Raw genomic sequence first — 20,975 nt, 5'->3', positions numbered from 1 at the left:
TAGAGGCTTTTCTTCTGTGAAAGTGATCATTTGTGTTAGATATTTGACCCCAAATTGCTTTCTTCATGATTAATAAAACGTACAGTGAATCTCTCTTACAGCCCAACTTCTCATCGTCCAACTCAGGCCCTGACTACCAAAGACATCCCCTGACCTCTGACATGACTTTCAACCCCATCAACAACCCTAAGTTCAAAGGTCACCAACAACAGGATTACCACATCGAGTACCATCCTCCCAGCATGGTATCAGGGGCCATCCCCTCCTATGGACACCAGCCTTACCCCGGCGCCACCATCTCCATGGCAACCACTAACATTCAACAGCAGCAGCCTGTTTCCATGGGAGACGGAACCTTTTTGTATCCGCCTCCCTGTCACAAGTACAGTTACCACGCCAACAGCTCCACCAGCTCTGTACCCTCTACCATAATCACCCACACAGGATCCACTATGGGTGGCGGTATCCTGGGATCAGACCCCCAGGTTCATCACAGGTACCCCACCATGTACTCCCCAACATCCTGCCTCTCTCAGGGGTACCCGTCTGTGGCCCCTCAGTCTCAGTCGGCTCCCCCCTCTCAGACCAGCTGCCTGGCGAAACTACTGTCCTCCAGCACCCAAGAACGTGAGCACACCCTCTCTCTTCATCACAGTCTCTTAGTGCAGCGATACCCTGATGCCTTTCCAACACTCTTGGTCTTGTATTCACCATTTTAAACCATTGTTTCGCTTGTTTTAACTCTGCACAGTTCACTTTTTGAACGTCTTGTTTTTAGACAAACCAACGCTGGGATTCGATGCGACTTTAGTAGCAACCAAAGGTCACAGGTCAAGCTCTCCCAACTTCCCAGTAAGGCCAATGTCATTTGTTTAGTTTAACACTTTTTGAGTTTCAAAGACAGAAATCAAACCATAACTCCAGATAACAGTTCTACTTTTAAATCAGAGAATGTGTTTTGTTCAGCGTTCTAGTAGCAGCATGCGTATTGGAGGGTCTGGATCTCAGCTGCAGCCTGGGTCTCCCTGGTCTTCAAGGATCCCACCGCTGACACCAGTACACTGCCAGACGTCCACCCTGGGCCGCACTGGGCTCCACACTGGCACCTCCCACAGTTCTGCTATCTCTGCCTTCCTCACCCAGGGCTCAACGCACACTAACACACCCCTCCTCATCCCCAAGACAGAGAAACTCTCCCCTGTACAGATCTATGACTCTGATTTAACAGGTAATTAAGGACTAATATAATTTAAATGTTAAAATGTCTACATGGCATGTGTGGTTGTAAAGGAAATTTAGCATTCCATTCCTCTTTGTTGATTTGTTTCTAGTGAGCTTTTCAGGAGCCTCAGGCCAGACGTCCCCAACCAACCTTCTAGAGAGGGAATCCAACCCTGAGTCCCCACACTCCTTAAATGTACATTCCAAAATGGAGTCAAACAAGGTAAACAAAAACAACTTAATTACTCAACGTATAATCTCGGTTAACCTAGAATGAAAATCTGGTGTAATTTGATCAGATGCTCGAGTACCATTTATGTTAAGTAGTCTGTCCACGAGAGATTACTCAACATACATCCTATGGAATACCTAAAAATACTGTCCTATAGAAAGAAAATGATGACCCAACAAAAGACTGAAAGGTACATTCCTATCATGTCTTTCCTAGATCAGTGGCAGTCCGTTTAAGATGAGGGAGCATGGCCTTATTTTTATTACAGTATATTGGATGACTGTCACCCAGCTCAATGTAACATCGATAGGTTTAGGCTACTACATGATACTCACATTTTCCCTATACCCATCATGAGGTTGCTACAACCTAGCCTACGATTGAAAGTTTACAACGCAGGTCGAGAGAAATTTGAGTAATCAAGGTGACAGACAGTGACATATTCAATACCGCCTGCATCTAGCTGATCTATGGCGTAATCATCAGTCCAACAGTTGCAAACGAGACTTTCTATTGGACAAATTCAGGTATGTTTATCCCCGTTTCGTTCCGTTTGCTTCCGTTTGCGAAACACTTTACAACAGAATCGGTGGAATGAATACACCCCTAATCACATGCAAACACAGTTCACTTTCATAGCAGCCACATACAAACAGCATGATCACTTTGCTCGTTAATTCCTTCTTGCTTCTACGTGCTCTCCTACTCTCACCTTTTCCCTTCGCTTGTGGACTTCAGTGCAAAACACATCAGCTGTCTGTGACTAGGCGAAAAAACCTTTCCAAGCCAAACTTTCATATCATAACTGCTAACCGCTACACACAGCCTACGTCGTTGTCACCATATTAGCTAATATCATAGTCAACATAGCTACTAGAACTAACGCGTTAGTAAACCCGCTACAATCATGCAGTACATTGTACAGTCAAGCAAGCAGTTTAGCAGTTACACCGGCGGGCCCCGTGGCAATAAGTTAATAAAACCAAAAGCTTACCTTGACATGTCAGTTCATGCTGCAAGAGCTCTGATAGGTTGGAGGACGTCCTCCGGAAGTTGTCATAATTACTGTGTAAGTCTGTGGAAGGCAGTAGCATTGCGTGGGTAAAATCACTGGGGAAGCCAAGCCAATAAAAAAAAGCCATATTACAACCTATGTTGTGATATTTGCGGTGTTTGCTCTATAACCCATTCGTTCATACGCCACCATGATATAGGCTACAATAAGGCTGTGACAACAAAAAAGACAACAGTCACACAGTGGCGGAATAAATTCAACTACACATACGTTTGTTTCATCACAAAACCGGAGAGCAACATCTGTCCGGTTGTCACGGATTCAGCCGAGGCTGCCCCTCCTTCTTGCTCGGGCAGGTTTCGGCGTTCGTCGTCACCGGAGTACTAGCTACTACCGATCCATGTATCTATGTTCGACTTGTTTTGTCTTTATTGGTCACACGTGTTTCCCATCATGTAGTTATGCCTTCCCTATTTAACCCTCTGTCTAACACTGTGTGTTGTGCATGTTTTGTTCATGTTTTGGTTGTCGTTAGTGTGCGGGTTTGTTCCCTCCCTGCCTGGAGGTTGTTGTTCATTATTTTACCTACGAGTAAAGTACGCCTTCTGATTAGCTCTGTGTCCTGCGCCTGACTTCGCCTACCGCATTACACTGACGCCTTGACAGAAACACGCACCTTAACATGGAGTCAGCAGGTACAGCAATGACAGCCGGATCGATGGAGGAACGCGTCCAACAACAAGCGGCCATGATCCAGGCTCTCGGCACCGCGATGGAATGAGTGGTTAATACCATGGAGCGATGGGAGAGAGGAGGTATCCCTATACCTCCTCCAATTACACCACCACCAACACCGCTGTCCACCTCTTCACCATCTGGGTCCAGTGGGATTCGGCTCTCGCTCCCGAGGGCATATGACGGTACAGCTGCCGGGTGTCAGGGTTTTCTGCTCCAGGTAGAGCTCTACCTGGCAACCATCCACCCGGCTCCCTCTTATGCTGGGAATGAGTTTTCTTCTCATTCCCAGCATAAGGCGCTAGTAGATTCAGGTGCAACTGGGAACTTTATTGATCGTCAGTTTACCCGTAGGATTCCTATTGTGCCAGTTGATGTGCCCTTCCCTATACATGCCCTAGATAGTCGCCCTTTATGGTCAGGTCTGATTAGGGAAGTCACAGCGCCACTCTGGATGAAGACGCAGGAGGAGCATGAGGAAACAATTAGTCTATATCTGATTGATTCTCCTGCATTTCCAGTGGTGTTGGGGCTTCCCTGGTTAACTTCTCATGACCCCACTATTTCATGGCAACAGAGGGTTCTCAAGGGATGGTCAAGTCAGTGCTCGGGGAGGTGTGTAGGTGTTTCCGTAGGGGCAACTACAGTGGAAAGTCCAAACCAGGTTCCCACCATGCACATTCCGCCTGAATATGCCGATTTGGCTCTCGCCTTCTGTAAGAAGAAGGCGACTCAATTACCACCCCATCGACAGGGGGATTGTGCGATAAACCTCCAGGTAGGCGCTGCGCTTCCCCGGAGTCACGTGTATCCTCTGTCACAGGAAGAGACGGCGGCTATGGAAACATATGTCACCGAATCTCTGAGGCAAGGATACATTCGGCCGTCCACTTCCCCTGTGTCATCGAGTTTATTTTTTGTGAAGAAGAAGGATGGTGGCTTACGCCCGTGCATTGACTACCGTGGTCTTAATCAGATCACTGTAAAATACAGCTATCCACTACCTCTGATTGCAAGTATGATGGAGTCATTGCACGGGGCGCACTTCTTCACGAAATTGGATCTCCTGGTGCGTATCCGGGAGGGAGATGAGTGGAAGACAGCATTTAGTACCACCTCTGGGCACTATGAGTACCTCGTCATGCCATACGGTTTGATGAATGCTCCTTCAGTCTTCCAATCTTTTGTTGATGAGATTTTCAGGGACCTGCACGGACAGGGTGTAGTGGTGTATATTGATGACATTCTCATATACTCCGCTACCCGGGCCGAGCATGTTTCCCTGATGCGGCAGGTGCTTGGTCGACTGTTGGAGCATGACCTGTATGTGAAGGCGGAGAAATGTCTGTTCTTCCGAGAGTCCATCTCCTTCCTAGGACACCGCCTGTCCGCGTCAGGTGTGGAGATGGAGATTGACTGCATTTCGGCCGTGCGTAATTGGCTGACTCCAACCATGGTGAAGGAGGTGCAGCGATTCTTGGGTTTTGCCAACTACTACCAGAGGTTTTTCCGGGGCTTTGGTCAGGTAGCGGCTCCCATTACCTCCTTGCTTAAGGGATGACCGGTGCGTCTACAGTGGTCAGCTGAGGCAGACAGGGCTTTTGGCCATCTGAAGGACCTGTTGACTTCGGCTACGGTGCTGGCTCATCCGGATCCTTCCTTGGCATTCCAGGTTGAGGTGGACGCGTCCGAGGATGGGATTGGAGCTGTACTGTCTCAGCGCTCGGGTACGCCACCAAAACTCTGCCCCTGTGCTTTCTTTTCTAAGAAGCTCAGTCCGGCGGAGCGCAACTATGATGTGGGGGACCGGGAGCTGTTAGCTGTGGTTAAAGCTCTGAAAGTGTGGAGGCATTGGCTTGAGGGGGCTAAACATCCTTTTCTCATTTTGACTGACCATCGTAATCTGGAGTACATCCGGGCGGCGAGGAGGTTGAACCCTCGCCAGGCAAGGTGGGCCATGTTCTTCACTCGTTTTGTGTTTACTCTCACTTACAGACCAGGTTCCCAGAACGCTAAGGCAGACGCCCTGTCCCGACTGTATGACACAGAGGAGAGGTCCATTGAGCCCACTCCAATACTTCCGGCGTCGTGTCTGGTGGCATCGGTAGTGTGGGAGGTTGACGCGGACATCGAGCGGGCGTTACGTACCGAGCCCACTCCCCCCCAGTGTCCAGAGGGTCAGATGTACGTGCCGCTCGAGGTTCGTGATCGATTGATCTATTGGGCTCACACGTCACCCTCCTCTGGTCATCCTGGCATCGGTCGGACAGTGCACTGTCTTAGTGGGAAGTACTGGTGGCCCACTTTAGCCAAGGACGTGATGGTTTATGTTTCCTCCTGCTCGGTGTGCGCCCAGTGTAAGACACCTAGACACCTGCCCAGAGGGAAATTACAACCCCTATCCGTTCCACAACGGCCATGGTCCCACCTATCGGTGGATTTTGTGAAGGACTTTTCCCCCTCACAAGGGAACACCCCGATCCTGGTCGTTGTGGATCGGTTTTCCAAGTCCTGCCGTCTCATTTTTATGCCAGGTCTCCCTACAGCCCTACAAACTGCTGAGGCCCTGTTTACACACGTCTTCCGGCACTACGGGGTACCTGAGGATATTGTGTCGGATCGGGGTCCCCAGCTCACCTCAAGGGTCTGGAGGGCGTTCATGGAACGTCTGGGGGTCTCGATTAGCCTTACCTCAGGTTTTCACCCCGAGAGCAATTGGCAGGTGGAAAGAGTTAACCAGGATGTGGGTAGGTTTCTGCGGTCCTATTGCCAGGACCGGCAGGGGGAGTGGTTGGGTTTTATCCCCTGGGCAGAGATGGCCCAAAACTCACTCCGCCACTCCTCTACTAACCTTACGCCTTTCCAGTGTGTGTTAGGTTATCAGCCGGTCCTGGCACCTTGGCATCAGAGCCAGATCGAGGCTCCTGCGGTGGATGAGTGGTTTCGGCGCTCGAAAGAGACCTGGAACGCTGCTCATGTACACCTGCAGCGGGCCATCAGGCGACAAAAGGCGAGTGTCGATCGCCACCGCAGTGAGGCCCTGGTGTATGTACCGGGGGACCAGGTCTGGCTCTCGACCCGAAACCTGCCCCTTCGCCTGCCCTGCTGGAAGAAGGACAGGGCGTCTGCCTTGACTTTCCACCGTAGTTGCACCAACGGAAACATCTAGACACCTACCCTGACATTCACGCGACCAACCCGTGAGAGCCCTCTGTGGCCATGAGAAGGTGGGGTTGTGTAATGCTAGCCAAGGGATACCTAATACCACAGGGAAAGCAGGAGATTCAATAATCGAAAAAAGAACCTGCTCACAATGAGTCTCCTGGGTGATCATGGTGACCGGTATAGTGACTTCCGTAACAAACCCGGACCCTAATGGTCGACTATCGAGTGCTCTGATGGAGAGTGGAATGGAGAGGGGAACCAATTAAATGCCTTGACGGCGTGCGAATGCCCTGTCCATAAAGTTCGCAGCTGCGCCTGAATCGACTAGCGTGATCGGGAAAGTGGATAGGTAGGGTACAGAGGGCTCTGAACAAGTGTGGGTGTTCGATACCTGGGGTGATGCATGAGTGCCCTGCCTGCCACCTCCAGACCCAAAAGAACGTTGACAATGACGTATGGTGTACTGTCCCTTCGTGCCACCAGAGTGGCACTGTCGCTGTCCTCCTCCGTTCTCTCGACCGGCGGCTCCACCCAGCTCCATCAGCTCGGGATCCGAGTCGTCCGGGGTGGAAACGGGCAGACCCATACCAGGACGTCCTCTGGCTGCCAGCAGGTTGTCCAAACGAATGGCCATGTCCACCAGTTTATCGAAGGACAACATGGACAACGTAGTCTCCTGAGTGGCGCAGTGGTCTAAGGCACTGCATCGCAGTGCTAGCTGTGCCACTAGAGATCCTGGTTCGAATCCAGGCTCTGTCGCAGCCGGCCGCGACTGGGAGACTCATGGGCGGCGCACAATTGGCCTAGCGTTGTCCAGGGTAGGGGAGGGAATGGCCGGCAGGGATGTAGCTCAGTTGATAGAGCATGGCGTTTGCAACGCCAGGGTTGTGGGTTCGATTCCCACGGGGGACCAGTTTGAAAAATACAAAAAAATACAAAAAAATATATATATGTATTCACTAACTGTAAGTCGCTCTGGATAAGAGCGTCTGCTAAATGACTAAAATGTAAATGTAATGGTGTCCCGGCAGGCTAGCTCCCGTCGGACGTACTCCCGCAGATTGCACCGGAAATGGTAGATCAGGGCCCGCTCGTTCCACCCGGACCCCGCTGCCAGCATCCGAAACTCCAACGCGAAGTCCTCATGGTCCTCGTCCCCTGCCTCAGGTGGACCAGCCGCTCACCCGCCTCTCGACCCTCGGGCGGGTTATCGAAGACCGCCCAAAAGAGGCGAGCGAACTCCCTGTAGTCCTCCAACGCGGCTCCTCCCTCGTTCCACACTGCATTGGCCCACTCCAGTGCTTTCCCACAGAGGCAGGAAACGAGGACGGACACCTTCTCCCGCTCCGATGGCGCCGGTCTGATGCTGGCGAAGTAAAGCTCCAATTGTAGGAGGAATCCCTGCCACAGCGCCGCCGTCCAGTCAAACGCCCGTGGTCGGGATCTCTGGATCCCTCCGGGTGCTGGGGTGTAGATGGCTGGATCTGGTTGGCCAGCTGGTCTCGACAGATTGGGTCCTCTCCTCTCCAGGCATTGGACGACCTGAAGAACCCGATCCATCGCTTCCCCCAAGCTGGCCAGCATCGTGGAATGCTCCTGGACCCGTGCCACGACTCCAGGCATGCGCTCTTCTCCCGCTGACTCCATAACGGGTGGGTGATTATGTGGTGAGTGTGGTGAAAGGAGTCAGGCGCAGAAGGGGAATCACCAAATACAGAGTTTATTCCTTCGTTGACACACAAATGCGCTCCAATAGCGATCAACGAAACAGGCACAGGGGAAACAAACATCCCTGGCAATTACACTGTAACGGAATCCAATAATACATAGGCACAGGGGGAAAATCTACCCTGGCAACACAATGTTATGAGTAGCTCCACCGAGCTACATACTCTCACAATTAACAATCACCCACAAGGACAAGGGGGCAGAGGGAACACTTATACACTGACTAATTAAGGGATTAGAACCAGGTGTGTGTGATTGACAAGACAATTGTGATGATGATTGGGGCGGCAGTGGTTAGTACTCTGGTGACGACGAACGCCGAAGCCTGCCCGAACAAGGAGGGGAGGCAGCCTTGGCCGAAGTCGTGACACTATGGCTCTGTTATACAGTACGTTTTTAGTTTTAGTTTTCATAGGCTACCTAGCTAAAATGCTTGCTAGCCTAACTTCCTCACATGGGCAACAATGAACCAGCTAAGTTAACTAGCTAGTTAACGTGAGCCTACCAGGCTACATATTGAACTTCAATAATCTCAGGCCAGTGGCACAACATATGAATTTATGGTTAGATCAGATTCGCCGTCATAATCATTGGCCTGTACAGAGAATTGAGTCAAAACCACAAGTCCAAATCCACATCTCCATCCATGACTTAGGAAAGGGCCAATTTAGCAAGCTAGCTTCTGCAGGACATCATCACAAGCAGACCAATGATGACATTTTGCTTAGGATGTGATTTGATTGATGTGAAGCCAAATCCAAACTGGCCTCCCTTTGGGGGCGTATTGCTGCGCCAGGACAACCCACAGTTGAGCTCAGTTCAACGCTAATTGGCTAATTATTTTAGATTAAAACATTTTTATCAAGGGAGGCCAAATGCTTGCTGCCATCAATCAAATGCTATGGCAGCAACATGTCACACTCTTTTGGTCCAGACAGCATCAGATACATGGGCTATACATACTGAGGCAGAGGGGGCGCTGTTTCCCTCGCTCTGATGATTTCTACTAAGCTAACATGGTCATACCATAGATCATTTAGCTATTTGATATTGAATATTACAATGATATTTGATAAAATATTGAATTTGGCATTTACTACTATAGCCCATAGAAACGCATTGAATAAGATATTCATAAACGGCAAAAAAGACAGTAAAAAAATAAATAAAAAGGAATGAGGTTTTGAGGTGTCTGTCCTGTATCTAAGAGAGCTATATATAAGAAAGTTCCGGAAATATTTATATTTTTTTGGACACATATTTAGCCCCTCCATACTTCCATTCGTTTTTTATGGGTTACCTTCAGACGAGAGTCCCGTGACACTTTTGGGGGTCGCAGAGCAAAATGAAGAACGCCCGTTTCCACAGAGGGGTCGTAATAGTTTGTAGTCCAAACCATTCGGATGCTACAGATGTTTTCGTTGAGAAGACCGATTTTCGGGATGTCTCATGGTCTGACAAACACCGCTGTAGCTCGGACACCTTCCACCGCAGATGCGGAAGGCCGACATAGGAGGATGCGGTGGATTGAGACGCAGCCAATGCAAAAAATATCTGATATCTCTAGCTTAAACTGACAGATTTTTATGGGAATTTTTTAAAATTATGTTACTTAGATTGATGCACGGATGCATCAATAGACTCTTATGGTTAATCAATTATTTAATGACGTGAATATATTTAGTATACAGTGCATTCGGAAAGTATTCCCCTTCACTTTTTCCAAATTTTGTTACGCTACAGCCTCATTCTAAAATTGATTAAATAAAAAAAGTAATGAGGTCTGAATACTTTCCGAATGCACTGTAGTTTCGTCTGAAAAGGATAACTTTTTTTTAAATGTTTCATTATTTTTATTTTTATGAAATTCACTGAGGAGGATGGTCCTCCCCTTCCTCCTCTGAGAACTCAAGGTCTGGTTATCAGACGCCTTTTGTGTTTTTTCATTGCAGTCCACCAGAGAGATGAATAGTGTCTGTGTTGACAAGACCGTCGATAGATAGATGTTGACAATGTCAGTGTATAATAATAATATAATATATGCCATTTAGCATACACTTTTATACAGAGCAACTTACAGTCATGCGTGCATACATTGAACCCAATATCTTGGCGTTGTAGGCGCCATGCTCTACCAACTGTGCTAACGAGGACCATGCTCTACCAACTGTGCTAACGAGGACCATGCTCTACCAACTGTGCTAACGAGGACCATGCTCTACCAACTGTGCTAACGAGGACCATGCTCTACCAACTGTGCTAACGAGGACCATGCTCTACCAACTGTGCTAACGAGGACCATGCTCTACCAACTGTGCTAACGAGGACCATGCTCTACCAACTGTGCTAACGAGGACCATGCTCTACCAACTGTGCTAACGAGGACCATGCTCTACCAACTGTGCTAAAGAGGACCATGCTCTACCAACTGTGCTAAAGAGGACCATACAGTTAATAATATACAATACAGTAGATCATCACGCAGTTCCTGATCCATGGGATGTATGTCTGTTGCAGACACAGTCCAGGAGGATAACTCACATCTCTGCTGAGCAGAAGAGACGTTTCAACATCAAGCTAGGCTTTGATACTCTGCACAGTCTCGTCACCACAACGACCTCTCAGCCAAGTATAAAGGTAAGCACTCATGACGTTTGTCCACTTTTTTTCCAAACACGTTTAAGTTGAGACACTGTTACCTAACTCTGCAAAAGTGAAACCAAAAACACTTAGGGGTTTCACATCTCGCTAAGGGTTAAGGTTTGGGATAGGGTTAAAATAGGGTTAAGTTTAGGAAGTAATTCTGAGTGGTTACGTTAAGGGTTAAAGTTTGGGAAAGGCTTAAAACAGAAAAACTAAAAACGATTACCTTAGCACTGGGATTGAACACACAACCTTTGGCGCCGGAGCACTGGGATTGAACACACAACCTTTGGCGCCGGAGCGCGGCTTTGACGCCCATCCACCATCCCCTTCCACAACGCCCTAGCAAGCCGGCAGCCGACTTGAAGGTAATAGCGCTCAGCGTTGCCCCTAGTGGCCGGTTCTGTAGGCAATTCTAGACGTTCTTGGGAAACGGATGGACTAACTTTGACTTCAAACTAAAGCGATTTCCCTGAGGCAGGAATGCACTGCACAAGGCATAGTGTTGTAGAGGATGGGGGGGGGGGGGCTGCAATGCACTGGTAATAATAGGTGTTGTATAGAAACATAGTTACAGTGTATATCATAATTTCTCTATATTTCATCTACATTATATACTGTATGTCTCTGTGTCCCAGATCAGCAAGGCCACGACGCTACGTAAGACAGTAGAGCACATCAGTAAGATTCAGCAGGAGAGAGTGCAGCTGCATGAGGAGGCTCAGAGGCTCAGAGGCCAGATTCTGCTCCTCAACTCCGCCATCAAGTAAGAAATGCACTAAACAATACTGTACATAACGTACGTGTGTGTCTGTGTGTGTCTGTGTGTGTCTGTGTGTGTCTGTGTGTGTCTGTTTGTGTGCATCACAGGAGGTTGGTGGCACCTTAATTGGGGAGGACAGGCTCGTGGTCATGGCTGGAGCGGAAATGGGTGGAATGGTATCAGATACATTTGATGCCATCCATTTGCTCCGTTCCGGCCGTTCTCCCTTCAGCAGCCTCCTGTGGTGTGCGTGCATGCGTGTGTTTGTGTGTTTGTGCGTGCTTGCGCACGTGTGTGTGTTTGTCAAGTACTCATGTGTGTATGTGATCATAACAAGTCTCTCCCGATGCAGTGTGTGCCAGCTGCAGCTGCCTGTCACTGGTATGCCCATCACCTGCCAACGCTTTGACCACATGAGGGAGAAGTTCAGAGAGTACGTCCGGGCACAGACACTACAGAACTGGAAGTTCTGGATCGTATCCTTCTCAACCCTCCCTGGGCACAGGACCTTTTAGGATAAGCATACGTTCAGTGTTAGATCTGGGCCTGTATTCACAAAAAAAAGCATCTCAGAGTAGGAATGCGGATATAGGAAGGATCAGCTTTTTAGATCTTAATAAATAAGATCAAATGGATCCTCATTACAATGCTGAAATGCATTTTGAATATGGCTCCTGGAGTGTCTCACACAGGAAAAGACAGTGACAAGTATGGTTATGTAAGTATCCTGTATTGCACATTGTATTGTGTGTCCTGTACTGTACTGTGTATGTGTGTCATAGATAATAAAACATGAATCCGAATGGTTCTTTCCTAAACGCGGGCTCAGTTCAGCATCATCATAGAGCCCCTGTTTGAGACCTATATGAGGATGGTGTCCACCGCCAGTGTAGAGGATCTGTGTCGCACCACTCTGTCCTGGCTGGACCAGCACTGCTCCCTGCCTGTTCTCAGACCCAGTGAGTTCAACTTCACCAGCTTCAAAGACTATCAGTTAGTCATCTAGTCTGTCTGTCTGTCTGTCTGTCTCTGTCAGTCATCTAGTCTGTCTCTCTTTCTGTCTGTCAGTTAGTCAAATAGTCATCTAGTCTGTCTGTCTGTTAGTCATCTAGCCTGTATGTATGTCTGTCTGTCTGTCTCTGTCTGTCTGTCTGTCAGTTAGTCATCTAGTCTGTCTGTCTGTCTGTCTGTCAGTTAGTCATATAGTCATCTAGTCATCTAGTCTGTCTGTCTGTCAGTCATCTAGTCTGTCTGTCTGTCTATCAGTTAATCATCTAATCTGTCTGTCTTTCTGTCTGTCACTTAGTCATCTAGTCATCTAGTCTGTCTGTCTGTCAGTCATCTAGTGTGTCTGTCTGTCTGTCTGTCTGTCTGTCTGTCTGTCTGTCTGTCTGTCTGTCTGTCTGTCTGTCTGTCTGTCTGTCTGTCTGTCTATCAGTTAATCATCTAGTCTGTCTGTCTGTCTTCCTGTCTGTCAGTTAGTCATCTAGTCTGTCTGTCTGTCTTTCTGTCTGTCAGTTAGTAATCTAGTATGTCTGTCTGTCTGTCTATCAGTTAATCATCTAGTACGTCTGTCTGTCTGGTAGTTAGTCATCTAGTCTGTCTGTCTTTCTGTCTGTCAGTCATCTAGTCTGTCTGTCTGTCTGTCTGTCTGTCAGTTAATCATCTAATCTGTCTGTCTGTCTTTCTGTCTTTCTGTCTGTCTGTCTATCAGTTAATCATCTGTCTGTCTGTCTGTCTGTCTGTCTGTCTGTCTGTCTGTCTGTCTGTCTGTCTGTCTGTCTGTCTGTCTGTCTGTCTGTCTGTCTGTCTGTCTGTCTGTCTGTCTGTCTGTCTATCAGTTACTCATCTAATCTGTCTGTCTGTCTTTCTGTCTGTCAGTTAGTCATCTAGTCTGTCTGTCTGTCTGATTTTTATATTTTTCACTCTCTTCAACTCCCTCTTACATGATTTTCTCTCTCTCTGTTTCTGTCCTCAGTGGTCCTTAGCTCACTCCGTCTCCTCAGCACATCCACGTCCATCCTGACAGACCCCAGTCTGGTCCCAGAGCAGGCCACCCATGCAGTCACCCAGGCTCAGTGCCTCCTCCACCCTACCCATCCCCAGGACCACTCCCCCTCCACGTGGCCCATCAACTCCCCTTCCACATGGCCCATCAACAGGGAAAACACTAAGCTTAGTGACCCTATGGAACACTATGATACCCTGTAACCCAAAGCTTAGTGACCCTATGGAACACTATGATACCCTGTAACCCAAAGCTTAGTGACCCTATGGAACACTATGATACCCTGTAACACAAAGCTTAGTGACCCTATGGAACACTATGATACCCTGTAACACAAAGCTTAGTGACCCTATGGAACACTATGATACCCTGTAACCCAAAGCTTAGTGACCCTATGGAACACTATGATACCCTGTAACCCAAAGCTTAGTGACCCTATGGAACACTATGATACCCTGTAACCCAAAGCTTAGTGACCCTATGGAACACTATGATACCCTGTAACCCAAAGCTTAGTGACCCTATGGAACACTATGATACCCTGTAACACAAAGCTTAGTGACCCTATGGAACACTATGATACCCTGTAACCCAAAGCTTAGTGACCCTATGGAACACTATGATACCCTGTAACCCAAAGCTTAGTGACCCTATGGAACACTATGATACCCTGTAACTCAAAGCTTAGTGACCCTATGGAACACTATGATACCCTGTAACCCAAAGCTTAGTGACCCTATGGAACACTATGATACCCTGTAACCCAAAGCTTAGTGACCCTATGGAATAATTTCAATAGATGGAAAACCAAGCCGTGCCAAAGGATCACAGAGCTGAACCCACTTTAAAGCACACATACAGTAGGTACTAGTGCTGAGCGATTAACCAAAATGTCTGTAGTTTTTCAGGTTTTAAACAACCAATTGACCAAAGTCGGTTCAATTATTTGAATTCCATTTCGTTCTGTTTTTTTCTGTGAGCGTAATGCGCAGTTTCTCTAGAGATAAATCAGATCAAGCCTGAACTGTGCGATGTAGTAGATCAATATTCTACATAGTTTAGTGCAGAAAACGTGGTAATTAACTACAATGACCATAATGCATTGCACGTCTACTTGTCCGGTCTGTGTGGGGCAGACACAGAGAGGGAGAGAAGAGACAGAAGGATGATGGAGAGAGATAGAGAGCAGTTGCTTTGCTAGGTATCTCTACCTGAAAATATATTATCTAAGTCATTGATAGTTGGTATTCAGCAGTCAAAGTATGCCTTATTTACTTTGAAGAATGACAAAAATAGTGATTTTGTCAAACAGCATAGACAGCAACTCTATAGAGATGAGATGATGACTTGGAATTAAATAATACAGTCATCAAATAGGCCTAAAACAAATATAATTTAATAATAATAATAATAATAATAATAATAATAATAATAATAATAATAATATACACAACTGAAATAATTTATTAAAGTAAAGTAATGTGAATACATTTTAGTCAGTAAGTGATAAGCAGTAATGGGTAGTCATTAATTGTTTACTAATTGTTTTATTCTGTGTTGTTACAGCATTCAACCCACATAATGCATAGTGCATTTCATGTAAAAAAAGAAAGAAAAAAAAGATCGAAATAGAAAACCGTGATTATTTTTTCATAATCGAACCAAAACCCGAACCAACCTCAAAATGTACTAATCGCTCAGCACTAGTAGGTACGGTACGGATGGTTCCGGACCCAAAATGAGTAAATCCCTGGAGGGGCCAGAACATGTCTCTCCTTTACAAAAGGGATTTATGTAGGCACCTCCTCACTCACAGCCGGGACTAATTATCTGCCTATTGGTGTCAGCTGTGTCTATCTGATTCAATTGTGTATTTATGCCCTCACTTCCCTGTGTTCCCTTGCTCAGTTTTCTTGATGTCAAGCAGTACGTATCAGTGTCGGATCACGTGACGGAGTTACAGGTACTCGAGAAGTGTTCTCCCTGTGTCGTTGTGTTTTTCCAGTCAGAGTTAGTATTTCGTATTGTTTGTTGTCAGCCTGTTTTTTGGAGACCTATGTGCTCCTCATTTGTTTTCATGTATAGTCTGTTGTTTTGTATCCTGGCTTTTGGGACCACCAGTAAAGATCCTTGTTTCACCCTCCTTGCCTACTGCCTACTGTCTATCCTGCACCGCACCTGGGTCACACCTCACACCAACCCTTACAGAAAACTGAGCCAATATGGACCCAGCAGAGGCAGCACAGTATCATAGCGCATTGGCAGCGCAGGGAGCCATGCTGGATCAGCACGACCGCAGCCTGCAGCAGATCATCGAGAATCTCCGCCAGCTGACAATCGCCGTGCAGAGCCGGGTGGACACCCGACCAGCCCCGGCAGCCGACGGAGTGGAAGCCGCGGCAGTGGCGTCTCCAGTCTCGCCTGCAACATCGCGGGAACCCGGCCTACCACCTCCGGAGAGTTACGACGGACGTCCAGAGGGCTGCAGGGAATTCCTCACCCAGTGTTCCCTGATGTTCAGCCTACAACCTTCCTCCTTCCCGATGGAGCAGGGCCGGGTGGCCTACATTATCACTCTGTTGACGGGTCGGGCCCTTCCCTGAGCTACCACGGAGTGGGAGAGCCAAACTCTGGCGTGCTCCGACTCCTACCAGTTCACCTTGGGAGCTACGCAAGGTGTTCGACACCTCTCGGGTGGTGTCGGGGCACGAGGCCGGGAGGCGGCTCACGGCTTGTCGGCAGGGGTGACCGTTCGGTGGCGGACTACTCCGTGGGGTTCCGGACCCGGGCTCGAGAGGCAGGATGGGAGGAGGCCGTCCTGGTCGTCCTGTACGCGCACGGGCTGTCGGAGGGGGTCAAGTACGAACTCTCCTTCAGGGAGCTGCCTGAGATAATGGATGGCCTCGTTGAGCTCTCGGTGCGGGTGGACAATCTGCGTTGTGAGAGTGCGTACGAGAGAGGCATGACGCAAGGCTCACCTCCGCGTCTCCCTATCAGCCCGGAGGCTTTCTGCCGATTCAGGGAAGAGACGCCTCAGGAGGAGGCTATGCAGCTGGGTGCGGCGTGCTTGTCCAGGATGGAGAGGCAGAGGCGTCTGCCCCAGGGACGTTGCCGGTACTGCGGCCACGCAGGTCACCACTGCGACTCATGCCCGGAGAAGCCGGCGAAATGGGAGGGCTCGCTAGTATCGGGAGAGGTGCTAGTGAGCCGGAACCCAGAGACACCCAGACTTTTCTCCCGTCAGGGTTCAGTGGGCCCGCGCTGCGCGTTGGGCGCATGCACTGGTGGATTCTGGTGCCGCGGGAAACTTGATGGACGCGGGGCTGGCCCAAGGGTGGAGCGTTCCGTTACTCTCCCTCTCCGAGCCGGTTCCGGTCATGGGCCTGGACGGCCGGCCGTTGGGGTCGGGCTTCATCACCCGGCACACTGTCCCCGTGCATGTCCGTGTGGCGGTGGGGCTATGGGAGTATATCCAGTTTTTCATTGTGGACTCTCCGGAATGTCCCCTCGTCCTCGGGCACCCCTGGCTGGTCGCCCACAACCCCCGGATAGACTGGTCCACGGGGCGGCTCATCCTGGAGGGAGGCTCCGCCCCCATCCTGTTCCAGTCGCCACCAACCACTCATCAGCCCAAACCACCGTCCCAGACCACCTACCAGTCCTCACCTCTTCCCTAGGTCCCGCACTCCGTCACCGGCCCAGACCTGGCAGGCGTTCCCCGGGAGTATTGGGATCTGGGGAAGGTGTTTAGTAGGAGGCGTACCAAGGGCCTACCTCTTCACAGGCCTTATGACTGCGCTATCGATCTCTTGCCGGGCGCCATGCCCACACGAGTGCGATTGCTTTCCTTGTCCCGGCCGGAGACGCTGGCCATGAGGGACGACCCCATTGTCCCCAACGCCCTGATTGCTGCCCCAGTTTCGTGGGGTATTGATAGGCTGGTCAGAGCAGCGCTACCGTGGGAGCCCGATCCGGGCGGAGGTCCATCGAGGAGGATGTACGTACCCAAGGCTGCGCGCTCGCGACTGCTTCAGTGGGCGCACGCGTCCGACCTCACCAGCCATCCGGGGGGGCGCCAGGACGTTGGAGTTCCTGCGTAGGAGGTTCTGGTGGCCATCAGCTGAAGGGGATACGCGCACCTTCGTGGCAGCTTGCCCGGTGTACGCACGCACGAAGAGCTCACGTCAGCATGCGGCAGGGCTGCTCCCACCCCCTGCCTATCCCCAAGCACCCCTATTCCCCGAGCAAGAGGAGGAGGCGGCGGTCCCGTCGGGCCATTAAGAGGGGTCCGGCGAGTCGGATCACGTGACGGAGTTACGGGTACTCGAGAAGTGTTCTCCCTGTGTCGTTGTGTTTTTCCGGTCAGAGTTAGTATTTCGTATTGTTTGTTGTCAGCCTGTTTTTTTGGAGACCTATGTGCTCCTCATTTGTTTTCGTGACAAGTCCGTTGTTTTGTATCCTGGCTTTTGGACCACCAGTAAAGATCCTTGTTTCACCATCCTTGCCTACTGCCTACTGTCTATCCTGCACCGCACCTGGGTCACACCTCACACCAACCCTTACAGACTGGCGGTTCAGCATGGAGGGAGTTGATAGTTGATCCCAGAGCCAATGCGTTTAGAGAGTTGGGACATTGAGGTTTCTACATTATGATGCATTTACTTTACGTGACACTACAACATTCTATGGCAGCCATGTTAGCACCCCATTAAAGCTGGAATCCTTTAAAGGGAAACTGCCACCGCCGTTTTTGCGATATTACAACAATACAGAAGTTACTGCAAACAACAAACACTTTAAAAATATATATTTTCCCCCTCTGACATCATCGCATGCATAGTAGAACAGCAGTATATGTACTGTTTTTTCTTCTTCCCAGGATGGGCTCCCCAGCTCTGCTTCATCAACAAAACAAAAACAATAACAACGGCCGTGGGGAAGACAGTGGCACTGTTTCCCCTACTGGGGATTCCATCTTTAACGTTACATGGGGAATATTTATGTAACTGTCTGTCTATTAGAACAATATTCAAAATTCTAACAGTTGGCCCAACTCTCTATATGTCTCTGGTTTTATCCCAGACCAACACCTCACCTTCTCCTAATGAACCAATGTACTCCAATGAGCACAAAACGTTTCAAAGCTATAATCTTGTTTATAATCGTAGCTATAACCCCTCTATAGGCCTCAGTGCTTGATCTGGGATGAAAGAAGTGCAGGAGCTGTCTTTTTTTCGAAGTGGCTGGCCCATTTTCAATCCGCGCAATCATGGGGGCGTGCTTTTCAATCCACATAGGCTACTATAACTGTGAATTAAATAATAATCTATGTTCTGTTTGAAATGACATATGGTAACACAGCTGCCAAAAGTATTTAACTTGTCTGTACTAATTGTCTATCTCAGGTTAGTATTGCATTGCACATTGGAAGTATTGTATTTACCCAACAACGCTCTATCCCCTGCTTAATAAAACCTTGTATTTACATATTGTCTTGAATGCAAATAGATGAACCGTATGTTTCCTACAGACCAAGGACAGAGTGAGTTTCTACATGCGCACTAATTATTCGATATTAATTTGATTATGGCAATGCTACAATCAATCAGTATGGGCTTGTGGTCAAAACGGTCACGCTAGATGGCGCATTCCGAACGTACACTTGCACCAAATATCACCCTGCCAGGCTTTTGTAGCCAATTTTTTTTTTATCAGACAGCATCCTTTGCTTTGTTCATAGATGCAACGTCCCCTCCCATCCGGTAGAGGTTGCTGTGCAGTATGATGGCGTGGAGCGCTGTGTTTTTACAACAGTGCTTTGCTCCTGCTTAGTGCGCTGTCCACTTCAGCACCAGGCAGGAGAAAAGTCAGCTCGAGATTGGGAATCCAGGACCACGGACAAATCCTTCATAAGAGGACGGCACCCCTCAGCGTTACACGTTGTCCTAAATACAGAAACCCTCACCGCTGTCAGCTGTCCAACAATCCCCTTATTCAGGAGAGAGGGAGACGAATAAGGTAAGAAACATCACATAACCTCGTGCTTATTCGTAGAAGAGGAATTAAGTTGACAAGCTCGAGACAGCAGGGCTTTTTGCGCATCAGTAAAGAATGAACGGTAGCTCAAGCACCGTTAGCATACTCAGGCTGGATGAAATGAACAGATTAACTTTGCAGTTCTATTTCACCATTGCTTCTGTGTAAACACGACAGTCTGTTTTGTTATCGTAAGTTGTGCGTTCGAGAAATGTCCGTGTACAAAGAAATACCGTTATTGTTGTTAACCACACATATCATGGCTCTGCAGATGTCCCTGTTTTTGTACTAATCGATATCCGGAGCTCTGTTGCCAGCTACTTCTTTCATTCGTAGGTTCATGCGTTTATATGTTTACTGTAACCGTTCAGTGAACTGTCTGTGGTTGTTCATAATCATTTTAGCCTCAAATATGAGCCGCACTGATATGAGTGGGGCATGACATAGTTCATTGGATTTGCTTGGAGGATATGTGTTTATAGCGTGCTACTATCATTCATCTTACTTGATAGTGAATTCAACGGAGTAGTATGTTTCATAATAATCGTCCTATGCATGACTACCTTCCCCGAGCCCTTATTGAAATTATACACAATCTTCAATTTTGCATTTCGTACTATCATATGATGTACCCTGACTGAATGTGAAGAATGGCCTTGGTTTGCCATCCATAAATGATAATGGTACAGCATACAGACTAAAATTGACCGGCATCCTTGAATACAGGAATCCACTTCAGTTCAGTAGGCTACTCTCAACTCAATGGGTATATTGCTCACATTTCTCTATGGCTCCAGATTCAATTTGTACTGGTTTAGCAGTGGGTCTGACCTAGTTCTGCATGGATGTAGACACATTTAAAATAAGTAAATATAGCATACACATGGCAATATTGAAAGAGGCAGAGAGTTGGTGTCATCCTAACCATTATTGATGGAAACAACTTTTCCTTGTTTTATGTCTGAGGAACTGGTTGTACAGAAGGAGTTGGTGTCATACGGTGTTGTTGGTGTCATACGGTGTTGTTGTTTATTGTCATACTGTTAGATTGGTTGTCATACGGTGTAACAGTTGGTTGTCACATGGTGTTGCAGTTAGATGTTGTGTTAGGTGTGTCCTGATAAGTGTCATCCAATGTTACTGTGAGTGTTTAGCTCTCACCTTAGCCACCCTGAGGCAGTCAGCTAGTCAGACAGCTAGTCAGACAGCTAGTCAGACAGCTAGTCAGTCAGCCAGCTAGTCAGTCAGCTAGTCAGACAGCTAGTCAGCCAGATAGTCAGACAGCTAGTCAGACAGCTAGTCAGTCAGACAGCTAGTCAGTCAGCTAGTCAGACAGCTAGTCAGACAGCTAGTCAGTCAGCCAGCTAGTCAGTCAGCTAGTCAGACAGCTAGTCAGCCAGATAGTCAGACAGCTAGTCAGACAGCTAGT

At 48.3% G+C, this 20,975-nt stretch overlaps 1 protein-coding gene across 1 annotated transcript in view; it reads left to right on the top strand.

Annotated features, from left to right (window-relative positions):
- mlxipl (MLX interacting protein like) overlaps positions 1 to 13,919 on the top strand; it is a 49,761-nt gene extending 35,842 nt beyond the window's left edge. The window contains exons 9-17 of the mRNA XM_084178305.1: positions 102 to 627; positions 779 to 852; positions 967 to 1,228; positions 1,332 to 1,444; positions 10,614 to 10,733; positions 11,378 to 11,505; positions 11,855 to 11,978; positions 12,332 to 12,461; positions 13,481 to 13,919. Of these exons, the coding sequence (XP_084034431.1) occupies positions 102 to 627; positions 779 to 852; positions 967 to 1,228; positions 1,332 to 1,444; positions 10,614 to 10,733; positions 11,378 to 11,505; positions 11,855 to 11,978; positions 12,332 to 12,461; positions 13,481 to 13,713 (1,710 nt within the window). The 3' untranslated portion in view covers positions 13,714 to 13,919. The remainder of the gene's footprint in view (positions 1 to 101; positions 628 to 778; positions 853 to 966; positions 1,229 to 1,331; positions 1,445 to 10,613; positions 10,734 to 11,377; positions 11,506 to 11,854; positions 11,979 to 12,331; positions 12,462 to 13,480) is intronic.
- Positions 13,920 to 20,975: the final 7,056 nt, after the last annotated feature.

The sequence above is a fragment of the Coregonus lavaretus genome, assembly GCF_964263955.1.
Source record: "Coregonus lavaretus genome assembly, chromosome: 15".
In the NCBI taxonomy this organism is placed as follows: Eukaryota; Metazoa; Chordata; class Actinopteri; order Salmoniformes; family Salmonidae; genus Coregonus; species Coregonus lavaretus.
This window is presented reverse-complemented; position numbering and strand designations above follow the sequence as displayed.